The sequence below is a fragment of the Ascaphus truei genome, chromosome 12 (genome assembly GCF_040206685.1).
Source record: "Ascaphus truei isolate aAscTru1 chromosome 12, aAscTru1.hap1, whole genome shotgun sequence".
NCBI lineage: Eukaryota > Metazoa > Chordata > Amphibia > Anura > Ascaphidae > Ascaphus > Ascaphus truei.
The window spans coordinates 52,155,200-52,167,514 of NC_134494.1; the positions used below are offsets into that span (position 1 = coordinate 52,155,200).

General features: G+C 41.1%; 1 protein-coding gene across 4 annotated transcripts in view; it reads left to right on the top strand.

The window, feature by feature from the left end:
* Positions 1-12,315, top strand: part of PIK3C2A (phosphatidylinositol-4-phosphate 3-kinase catalytic subunit type 2 alpha) — a 90,674-nt gene that overhangs the window by 18,871 nt on the left and 59,488 nt on the right. For 3 of the 4 annotated variants that reach the window (XM_075567716.1, XM_075567718.1, XM_075567717.1), the window contains exon 3: positions 11,029-12,204. In XM_075567716.1, coding sequence (XP_075423831.1) covers positions 11,116-12,204 — 1,089 coding nt within the window. In that variant the 5' untranslated portion in view covers positions 11,029-11,115. The remainder of the gene's footprint in view (positions 1-11,028; positions 12,205-12,315) is intronic. The other variant, XM_075567719.1, reaches the window with a different exon arrangement.

Genomic DNA, 12,315 nt, shown 5'->3' on the forward strand with positions numbered 1-12,315 from the left:
ATATGCAGCTTTAAAATTACACCGGATGTACTTGGGGTTCATTTAATTTGTAAGACAGGCATGTTGCACAAAAAAAGACCCTAAAGTCTGTTTGGTTCCTATCTAAGGCTAAGATTATAGTGCTCGCGACGATGCGCGCGTCAAGAACAATATACTTCTTCCCTATGAGGCCACCCATAGTGCGCGCGACCGCGCTAGCGATGCAGAGCGATCACGCCGACAGGTTTTTGAAAAGACAAATTATTTTGTCTTTTCACGCGGCAGCTGTGTCACGTGAGCGGTTCAACCAATGAGGGCGAACCAGCCTGATGACATCTCCCCAATCGCTGGAAGCTGAGTTCACCCATCGCTCGGACGAGAGGCGCACGCGACGCCATGCGCTCGCTCGCACCCACTATAATCTCAGCCTAAGAGCCGTTCCTGCATGACATTTGAAGCATTAAACATTAACTACGTATCATTTTACGTAAGATTCATTTTTGATTAGACGGTGACCAAGATATGCCCTCGGGCAGTACTGTAGTTTGGCTTAAACTGCATATTGCAGTGAGTAGATCAGCGCCTCGGGGCGAACGCCTGTTAGAGTAGTTAGTACACCTTGGCTGCTATGCTGTTTGTTGTCTGCCAATAAATCTATTTTTAACCAGGATGTTACTTTTTTGGACCCTGTAATTTCCATCGAGGAGCTGTGCTTTCTTCCTACCTGCTGTTCAGCTGGATTTTCCCGATCAAGATATCCGCACTGCTTTCATTGAATGTAAAAATCTAAGATTTCAACAGTTTTTTTCTTGTGTCGAAGTTTATTACATTATACACACACAGATAAAGGAAAATAAGAAATACATCTTTTCTTATGGGTGGTATATGGTTATTTTAAAATAAAATTCCCCCTTTAAAGTATCAATCGTGTGTGTGTGTGTGTGTGTGTGTGTGTGTGTGTGTGTGTCTAATACCTGGCCTGTTGTTAACCCTTAAGGACTGAAGTTGGCTACCCTTGCTTTACATCATCATTGATTAATCATTAAATGAATATGTATGTTCAGCAGTAGTTACCATCCATTGGTAAACACAGCAATTTCAGCATCTATCACGGGGGAACACCTTTTATTGGTCTCTGGCTATCTCCTATCATTTTATTAATATATATTTAGCAAAAAGCTATTTGTTTTGTAATCCTTCTCATTTCCGATCCGTTGAAAGTTCCTCAGCAGCAATTGCCTCTGAATTACTGTGGTGCAAAGACGAGAAACCAAACTTGTAACAAACTTTGCTGGTGATCGCAGAACAGTGAAGTTTGGCAAATGTTAATTTTTCTCTTTGCTCCAAAGTTTTTTGAGGGGTAAAACTATAATTGTATTTATACATGGGTTGTTTGTCGCAATCGGGGTTTTGAAGGTACAGTAGGAGTAATGTATCTATAATTGCCTTGTAGACAAAGCCGGACAAATTACACATGTGTCTTTGTTGGAAATCCTGTAAATTGTAATGCAACATTTGTAGCTTAGTCATCTTTGTGTCTTACAGAAATATTGTTACCAATGCTCAATAAAAGCCATTCTGTTTTATGAATGCAAGTGATTAACTTGTGGAATTCTTTTCATTGTAACTGCACAAGCTTTACATTTATAGCCCTCTCGGATGTATACAAGTCAGCAACAGATTTGAGATTTTAAAATTTAATGGAGAGCTACATCTGTGATTTAACTCCGACGTCTGAACCGACAATGACTTTACTTTTGCCGGACCAATGCAAACAACTACAACACATTTTTAGGCAATGGGGGGAAAATAAACTGTACAGCACCTTCTTGGGTTTAACATGTTACAAAAACTAAACCAGCTGTCCCTAGACCGGCTGAGGGAGGAGGCCTGCTCTCAGATATGTAAGGAAGCAACCACTGTAATCTAACTAAACCAGCTGCTTCCTGCTCAACATGTCATTTAATGGGTTAATCTTAAATCCTCAATACGATCATCTCTCTGCAATCACAGATTACGGGCTGAGAGTCCAGGAGAACGCAAACCTTCTGTCAACCCCTATTAATAATGGGATAGATGACACCTGAAACTAAAACTCATGATTTGTCCCTGTCTATTTGCCCAAATTTTAAACCCCCCAAATTTCCTGGGACAGTGTTAAAATAGTTTTATATGGATAAAACATGCAAGCAATTCCATGCCTTCCAAGAAACAAATCTTTACATAGCAGCCTGGGGAAGAGTTGGATGATGTGTGTGTGGGGACATATGGGAGAGAATATTAGAATGTTCTCTGTTTATAAAGCATAGGAACTGCTTTCTATATGGTACCTGGAACCTTCCCCGCTATCTATTCCCCCCCCCCCTCCTCTTCTGGTCCCCTCTTTGTTGAATGCGCTGTGGGGAATGGGGTTCCTTTATTTACATATGGTGGACCTTTCCTCGCCTAAATTTGGGCAATAAACTTTAACTTGACTTCTGAGCTGTTTCGAGCATGGCAGTGCCAGTCCCAAGGGTGGCACTGCTACTTTCTAGGAAACACTCTGACTTCCCTAAACAAGACGACAGACTAGTAATGCTCATTATCTGCTGGAGTTGGGTTGGGCAACACCAGTCCTCAAGGGTCATAAAAAGGTCAGGATTTATGGATATCCCTGCTTCAGCACAGGTGGCGCAGTCATTTAGCATACTGTGCTGAAGCAGTGTTATCCTGAAAACCTGACCTGATGGTGGCCCTTGAGGACTGGAGTTGCCCCCCACACCTGTGCTAGAGGGGCACTTATGTGGACGCAAACCTGTACTCGCACTATTTTTACGTTAAAGCTCATAGTTGAATCCAAAATGTGAAACAATTGACCTGTGTGTTTTTGGACCCTTATTTCCTACTCCTCTTCTATAAAAAAAAAAAAAAAAAAAAAAGGACACAGTGTGCTCATTTGCATGTCATTACCCAGAATCCCTGGCTTCTGTGGAAGCACAATATGCTAAGAGATGTGGAAAAGCAGGTTTGCAGACCTGTCTGAGACATGTGAATGTGCTCACAAGGGATATTTTTATTTGATAAAAATTTAATAGAGAAAGTAAAACATACAAAAAAAAACGCAATCCTGGCTGCTTTAAAAAAAAAATGTTTTTTATTTTTCACAATATTCCAACTGGGAGATATCCTCCATTCCGGAGATTTATTACAATTTTAGGTGCCGTTGTTTATCCTCTTTTGGGAAATGAAAATGTCGACCAAATTGCGGACCAATAGTAAGCTGCAACGGATGTTGTTCCCTGTTGATTGACTGCCGCCTTATTTACATACCTAGGAAATATATTTATATGTATACCCATTTATATAGCGCCATCTAGGTACGTAACGCTTCACAGCAGTAATACACGTGACATAATAAAGTAAAACTGTATTTATTTATAAAATATTTTACCAGGAAGTAATACATTGAGAGTTACCTCTCGTTTTCACGTATGTCCTGGGCACAGAGTAAAACAAATAGTACATGGTTACAAATACAGTTACATAAATATGTATCTCCAGATCCAGGGTGGACCCGGTATAGAAAATAGCGCAGATCAGATCTAGGGGACCCACTGAATTTTGAATACGGTAAAAAATTTGTAAAACCTTAAATTGCACAGATGATTCATTATTTCTCTCTGTTATGTTAATAATACTATACAGGCAGTCCTCGGTTATCCGACACAATGCGTTACTCAAAATGGCGTTGGATAGCGAAACGTAAAGCGAAACACATTTTCCCATAGGAACACTGTTTAAATGAAAGGTTTAGTTCCTGAAGGCATTTTTAACACTAAAATACACAAATATATAATACAAATATTTTACGCAGGCAATAAGATATGCAGCACACACATAAATGATATCATGTATATACGTATTTTATATATATATATATATATATATATATATATATATATATATATATATATATATATATATATATATAACAAAAAGCAGCAGCCAGCACTCCAAGCAACAAATGTAAAGTCAAGGTGCATGCTCCATAGAAATCAATATAGAAACCCTGTCTTCCCATAAGAGAAGGCACAAAAGCAGCAACACTCAGATAAAGCAAAAAGACATGTATCAGCAGTGACTGAGTGTTGCTGCTTTTGTGCCTTCTCTTATGGGAAGACAGGGTTTCTATATATATATATATATATATATATATATATATATATATATATATATATATATATATATATATATATATATATATATATATATATATATATATTATATATATTATATATATATATATTATATAGACATATGGTGACCAGGGGATCCTGATAGCCAAAAGAAGACAGCACACTGCAGAGTTGGTATCAAAAAAAGTGTATTACGTGACACAGGGCCGCCAACATTTCGGTCCTCCCAACGGTACCTTCCTCAGGGCAGTGCACCTCAGACTGACACAAGCACCCATATATACCCCTTAACACATACTAAAAACCACCTGAAAACAATCATGAAAATCCAAATTGCAATCCCAGATACAACCCACATTGCTTAACAGCCAATCCAACACACTGACACTGGTTAGCACCAATGAAACAGCCTGATCTAAACACATGTATAATTGGTCACATGATAAATCCATGCTATCAACATAGTGACGTCACAGTACATCCTGTCTAAGTAACCATGACTACATGAAGCATACCATTACATTTAAATGCACATGAATAGTTAAAATACATATATAGTGATGCCCAAAGCAGCTGCTCACCCTCAATACTATAGATGCATGCTATGAATACTGCTATGATTTCCCATAGAAGCATACCTTTATATAGATGGTCCTAGGGAACGTGCACCCTGTCTGGTAAACAACAATCAAGGTGGAACGGGCAGTTAGCGATATATAACATGATGGCAGCGCGTTCGATTGAACTAATCACTTGCCTGACCTATTGTGAAGGGAGGGAGGGTAATACTCACGCAATGCGTTCCGTAATGTTCATCCGCGCATGCGCAGTGCGTCCCTGACAACCCGATCGCGTCCCTGACTGCTGTAAGGGAGGGTGCGCGTGTATCTGTGCTAATGCGCATGCGCTGCGCTGGTAGCGCAAGCAGTGAAATCCAAATAATGAATGCAATGGAGCATAAGTCTGGAGCGTGTGCCCTGGCAATCTGACAGCGTCTTAGCCAGATCTAAAGAAGACATGGACATAATAGAAATGACAGTAGCACCATGAGCACAATACACCCAGTGACCAAAGGTTGGATACATAAAGTACAAGGATGAACCTGAGAGCAAGCCTATGATAAAATCAAACATTTAAAATCAGGGGACTAATGTCTGTATATTGAAGACTGTATGATGGAACCTACATATTTCCAGCATACATGAAGCCCCACCAGGTAGAGTTTTGGTGCAGTGACCATGATCTATATAATAGGCTAACAAAATACGTAGTGTGCAAATGTACTACATGCATACTAGAAAGTGGCGTATCAGTGCCTATAGTACCAAAAGTCCATCCACATATATTATTGGTTACAGTGGTGGTCTATCCACATACAACCGGCTGTTAATTGTGAGTTGTTCTAAAACATTAGACACCGAGTGTAGCAGCACACCCAAAAGTGAATAAAGTGAACGAAACATACAGGGAAAGGGGGGGATGGAGGAAATCGGTATTGCGTAGAGGGCACAGAAACACATTAAGATAGTGTAACAGGGAAACAAATGAATAATCACTGTACAAAAAACCTTACAGAAAACAGCCTAACTTCAGATCCTCATTTAGTCCATGAGGGGAGATGGTCTTAAGTTCATATATTAGTCTTGCCTCTTGTTGCAGAAGCAGCTTGTTTCTATCTCCCCCTCTAGGTGGTGGTTGCACCTGTAGTATGGGCATACACCACATTGTGGCCAATGAGTGCCGCAGTTCTTTGAAATGTCTGGCAACCGGCAGGTATTTGAGCTCACTCTGCTCGTCTGTGCTGTTCAATGCTTTCCTGATCGTGGATCGATGGATAGCTATTCTCTCCTTGAGCATGCGTGTTGTTTTACCCACGTACCGTAGCCCGCAAGGGCACGTGATCATGTACACGACAAAACGAGACTCACAGTTTAGGAAATTCTTGATCTTGATCGGAGCCCCACTGTGTGGGTGAGTATAACTTGCACCCGTTTGCATGAAACTGCAGTTAGTGCAGCCATGGCACTTGTATGAGCCTGGTTTTCTTTCGAGCCAGGTTTTAGGGTGTCCATATTTGTCCACTGGGTCCGCTTGCGTCAACATATCTCCTAAGTTGCGTCCTCGCTTGTAGCAGAACAACGGTGGATCTTTACAGATTTTGCCAATTTTGTTGTCATTTGCTAAGATATGCCAGTTCTTATGTATACTACGCTTGATGCGGTTGGACGCCATACAGAAAGTGCTGATAAAGTGGCAACGTTGCTCAGTAGGTTTGTTGGTAATCGGTCGCAGCAGAGATTGTCTATCGAGGCTCCTTACTTTGATCAGGGCTTCACTGATGTCTTTGTGGTCATAACCCCTTTCTTGGAAGCGTGCCGCCATGGCTGAGAGTGCTGGTTCCAATTCATCCGGATTATAAATTATTCTTTTAACTCGAAGTAACTGAGAAAAGGGGAGACCCCTCTTGAGTGGTGGTGGCTGGTGGCTGGTGGCATACAGTAGCATGTTTCTGTCTGTATCCTTGTGATAAAGCCTAGTGGCCAAGCCCCCACCAGACTTATACACGATGGTGTCCAAAAAGGAAATCTCAGAGTGGCTGAACTGTGCTGTGAATCTGATGCTAGATGGAATATGATTCAAGTGTTCAATGAATTCTAACAGCGCAGTCTCTGGACCTTCCCATATAAGAAAGATGTCGTCTATGTATCTTAGATACTTCTTAATGCATATCGCGTGAGGGGCATCATGTAGGATGTGCATATGTTCATAAACATCCATAAATAGGTTTGCATACGCCGGGGCCATATTGGACCCCAACGTGGTCCCGCTTAGTTGCAGATAGACGCTTCTTTCGAATCGGAAATAGTTCTTATTGAGGATGATTTCCATAAGCAGCATTAGGAATTCCACCGGTGGACCATCATGCGATGCAAAGGTCCTAAACTTCGATCTAACCGCTTCAAGCCCCTCTTGGTGGGGGATATTGGTGTAGAGACTACTGACGTCTAGAGTGACCAAAATGTAGTCCATTTTTTCCAGTCTGATGTCACCAAGCTGTAAAATAAAATCCGTTGTGTCCTTGACATAGGAGCTCATACCCATGACCATGGGCTGGAGGAAAAAATCAATAAATTGAGACACATAAACAACTTTACAAAGCGTCGTAAGAGCGTTGGATAAGCCGTTTTGGCGTTGTAAAAATGAACATAGGTATGTATTGCATAGCGTTGGATAAGCCATTCGTTGTAAAACGAGGACTGCCTGTACAGTAATCAAGTCGCTTTCTTTTAAGGTTTAACCTTAAAATAAACGAATGTATGTGCTTTTGTACTAACTTTTATATTAAAATAAAAACAATTGAAAAATGCTGTTGGTAAAATTAAAATTCCACATGGAAAATACTTGTAGATAATATGAGACTAAGCCTCGTGTATTGCTGGCAATTATTTGTTTAGTAAACCCTAACCCGATACAGTTTGAAACCGTGACGTTACATGCCATGTATTTTAGAAAGTTGGAAGTAATGTCTTGTTATAATTCCTCTGTACGATTGTTGTTCTCTGCATGTTCAGGGATTTAGAACTATCTTATTTGGAATATTTTTCAGCAGTATATGATCAGGCCTTAGTCACCTCTATTTGCGCTAAGGTGTTTTTCCTGTGTGGGTGGCAAGTTTCTAAAGGTTAAATTGCACTGTAAAGCTAAAACATGATTGCAGAAGGAGACAAAGACCTGGTTCCAAAGCATATTATGTCCTCTCTCCTGCTTCTCTATTTTTTTTATTAGTGCGTTTTCAACCTCATCGCTTTGTGTTTTTTTGGTTAAAACTGAAATAGGTTATGCGACTACACATTCTGTGACTGTATGGCCAGTGCATTGTGACTGCCGAGCCATAGCACTCATTCTGTGACTGTATGGCCAGTGCATTGTGACTGCCGAGCCATAGCACTCATTCTGTGACTGTATGGCCAGTGCATTGTGACTGCCGAGCCATAGCACTCATTCTGTGACTGTATGGCCAGTGCATTGTGACTGCCGAGCCATAGCACTCATTCTGTGACTGTATGGCCAGTGCATTGTGACTGCCGAGCCATAGCACTCATTCTGTGACTGTATGGCCAGTGCATTGTGACTGCCGAGCCATAGCACTCATTGCAGCTTTTTTTCGTGCATACTAAATGAATGATCAAGAACAGGAGTCGGTCATACTTTTTCCTTGGCTTCAACATTGGTGGAGTTTTAAAACATTGAAACCCTTTTATGAGCCAGACATAGCCTTGAGCATTCTCCCTTTTGTAGAAGTCGATCCCAAGTTTACAGGAGCATACACAAAATACGCCATAAACCATGCAGCTTGCATATTTCCCTATCATGTTAGAACATGGTATAGTGAGACTGAAGGGGAAGTGGGAGGTTGCCTTGAGTATTCACTGGTACATGAGAAATATTTGCTTAATGTTTACCAATCTTAACACAAGCGCATAACTCCGAGATTATTGGTGACGTACCATAGAAAAAAAGGGGGGCAAACTGGGTGCTCAACCAGTCGTGGGATACTCATTTTGTGATTACATAGGAATAGGATGTGACTGTGTTTGCTAAAACTGACCTGCATTAGATATATTTATTTCTTTTTCATTTTTATACTCCTTTAAAATAGATTGTTGTTGTTTTGTGTGTGTATGTAAGCATGCCTACTACAGTATATTGTTTTATGGTTATCACAAAGGGTACTAACTTGTACATGTAGGAGAGAATTGGTGGAAACAAAGTTACTGTAATCTTGCAGAATTAGGACATTCAATTAACATTTGGAAAATAGTTTTCTGGTCATTGCTACATGCCCAAAAACGTTGCTGTGCAGGGTATGAGGAAGTGTACAATCCAGAGGAACCAAATCGTTTGCTCTACTGCAGTGGTGCAGTAAAAACTTTTTTGTGATGTACACGCCCTGCTAGAAAACATTTGTTCTGCAAGTCCCCTGTCTAATTGCCCACCCATCAGACTTGCAGACAAAACTGTTTGACTGATCATGGAGAGAACACACACTTATTCAATCTACAAACTGCACCTTGGAGATTTGCAGACAGCATGGATGGTATAGCGGTAAATTTTAGCGGGAGCTTCCATAGTTACGCCCCAAAATGCCTTGCTGCTGCGGATGCCAAGCATTGTGGAGAGTGACTTTGGAAGATCCTGCTGTAATTGTCAGTTACAGTATATGATTCTTGCTAAGGTCCCCACACAAGCTCAGGATCCTACTATACTGCTTGGGGTCCGCCGTTACAGAATCTGTGGGAACAACTCCCTAGAGACACCTCACGAACCCCTAGGGATTCTCGAACCACCTGTCGGGTTTCTCGTGCAACTCATTATTGGATATTAGTAGGTTTTGCTCTAATTTTAGTTAAACTTTCTGTACTCTTGATCTGTTCAAAATACCAGTAGCTGCAAAGGCAAATAAGATCTTATCTTGCATGAAACAGACAATGGATGGAAGGGAAATAAACATAAGTATGCCCCTTTACAAAGCATTAGTAAGACCACACCTTGAATATGGAGTACAATTTTGGGCACCAATCCTAAGAAAAGACATTATGGAACTAGAGAGAGTTCAGAGAAGAGCCACCAAATTAATAAAGGGGATAGACAATCTAATTTGAGAGGCTAGCTAAATTAGATTTATTTACATTAGAAAAGAGGCGTCTAAGAGGGGATATGATAACTATATACAAATATATTCGGGGACAAAGAAGGAGCTTTCAAAATAACTATTCATCCCAAGGGCAGTACAAAGGACTCGGGGCCATCCCTTAAGGTTGGAGGAAAGGAGATTTCGCCAGCAACAAAGGAAATGGTTCTTTACAGTAAGGGCAGTTAAAATGTGGGATTCATTACCCATGGAGACTGTGATGGCAGATACAATAGATTTGTTAAAAAAAAAGGTTGGACATCTTTTTAGATAGGAAAGGTATACAGGGATATACCAAATAAGTATACATGGGAAGGATGTTGATCCAGAGATTAATCCGATTGCCAATTCTGGGAGTCAGGAAGGAATTTATTTTTCCAACTTATGAGATATCATTGGATGATAGGACTCTGGGGTTTTTTGTTTGCCTTCCTCTGGATCAATAAGCAAGTATAGATATAGAATAAAGTATCTGTTGTGTAAATTTAGCATAGGTTGTACTTGATGGACGTACGTCTTTTTTCAACCTCATCTTCTATGTAACTATGTAAGTGCAGTACTAAAGAATTAAAATTCCTATACAACTGATATTAGTACTGGCTTGTAATAGGAGATTATGGCGATAGGAGCACTTTGGTATGTTGCAAACTTGCCACAGGTGTTTTGAAGACGCTTGAGACAACCATGTATATGCTGAATTAATATTTTAAAAAAAATCTTTAAAAGTCGGTTCTCACATGGACCCTTGTCAGTTGTTTATTGCACGGGGTTTGGAGTGGGTGAAACGGCTTAAATCCCCATGCGATCTTTGTGTCCTTGGACAAGTTACTTTATCGCGAACATTTATATTTATAGCTGTTTAGTGCAGCGACTCATAGTACCAGTAAAATCCTATGTATAAACTGGGAAATTACATAGAGAGAGTTCGTGTGCGATTGACCGATTTTGTTGTGACGCGACGTCCACATTTAACTAAGGTAGGAAAACTATGCAGAGATTGTATTTCAGTTATTTTGAAACTATGTAAAAAAAAAGAATTTTAACCTTTAAAAGGACAATCAGGTAATCCTTCCATATGTGACTCATTTGTCTATATTTAATCCCAATTATGTTTAGCAACCTGCAAGCCATACCATTTTTACCGTTTTATAGTTCATTTGAATATTTGCTATTTTTCCGCAGCTCCTGCTGATGTCTTCAGCGTGATTATCCATTGACTGCTTCACCAAGACGGATCTGACCTTTGTAGATGGTCCTGTGCCGCACAGTATGGCCCAGATATCCAGCAGCAATGGGTTCAGACAAAAGGTACCTCCATCTCTGGGAGCAGCAAGAGCAAAAGATGTTGACAAAGAGGAGGCGCTGCAAATGGAATCTGAAGCTTTAGCTAAACTGCGCAAAGGGAGAAGACCAGTTGTCAGTCAGGACCCTGGTTTAACCAGAGCAAGGCAAAAGTCTCCAGCTTTAAGCAAACAAGAGCATGATCTCATGGTCTTCCCAGAGTCTGATGCCAAAAAAAGAGCAGAAGGAACTTTACGCAGCGTAGATATTGAGAAACTTACTGGTGCCGAGCTGGAGAAGTTGCTGTTGGATGACAGTTTTGAATGTAGCAAAGCCCCCAAGCCGCTAGCTATACCCCAGGCCCAGGCGTTGAGCCCCTGTGTCTCAACACAATATTTCATTCAGCCTTCTTTTCAAAGAAGTCAGTGGGCGTCTGGGCTCCCGCCTTGCTCTTTGCCACCCACTTTCTCTTCATCATATCCTAAACGAGCAGATCCTTTCCAGAACGGATTCAATCCAGCCATGTCCTCTATGCAGCGCAGAGAGCCTGTTTACCTGGGTCTTCCAGCACGCGTGCAATACATTTCTTACCCCCTACCCACAAGCACACCCTTTCATTTAAGAGGAAGCTTACCGGTGTATTCACACACTGTCACTGCGGACATGGCCAAGTTGTTGGACAAAATAGCAAGCACCTCTGAATTTTTAAAGAATGGGAAATCCAGCCATGACGCAGAACAGACGCAAGCCAAGAGCAGCACAGTGCCAGCCGTGCCGATAACACAGAAGCCTGATGAAGTGAGTAAATTTGATTGGCTGGATCTCGATCCTCTCAGTAAACCCAAGGTGGATAGTGTGGATCTCTCGAATCACACACAAGACAGTGGAATGGTTTCTTGTGAAACTGGCGGTGAGGATCCCTGGGACGCGGTTCTACTCGAGGAGAAACCTGTAAAATCCAGTTGCACTGAAAATAAAACGAATAGCAAACCTGCATCCGGAGCTACTGTTACAAGGAGCCACTCTTTAAACATTCGACTAACGCATTCACTGCTTGCAAAGGGACAAACGGCGGAGGTAGGTGGTAGTCCATGTATGTGTTAAGGGCCATATAATTATGTAGTGTAACCCCTTAAGTTCTGCAAGGGCCTGCAACACACAGCAGAGCAAACCATCACAGGCCCCTAC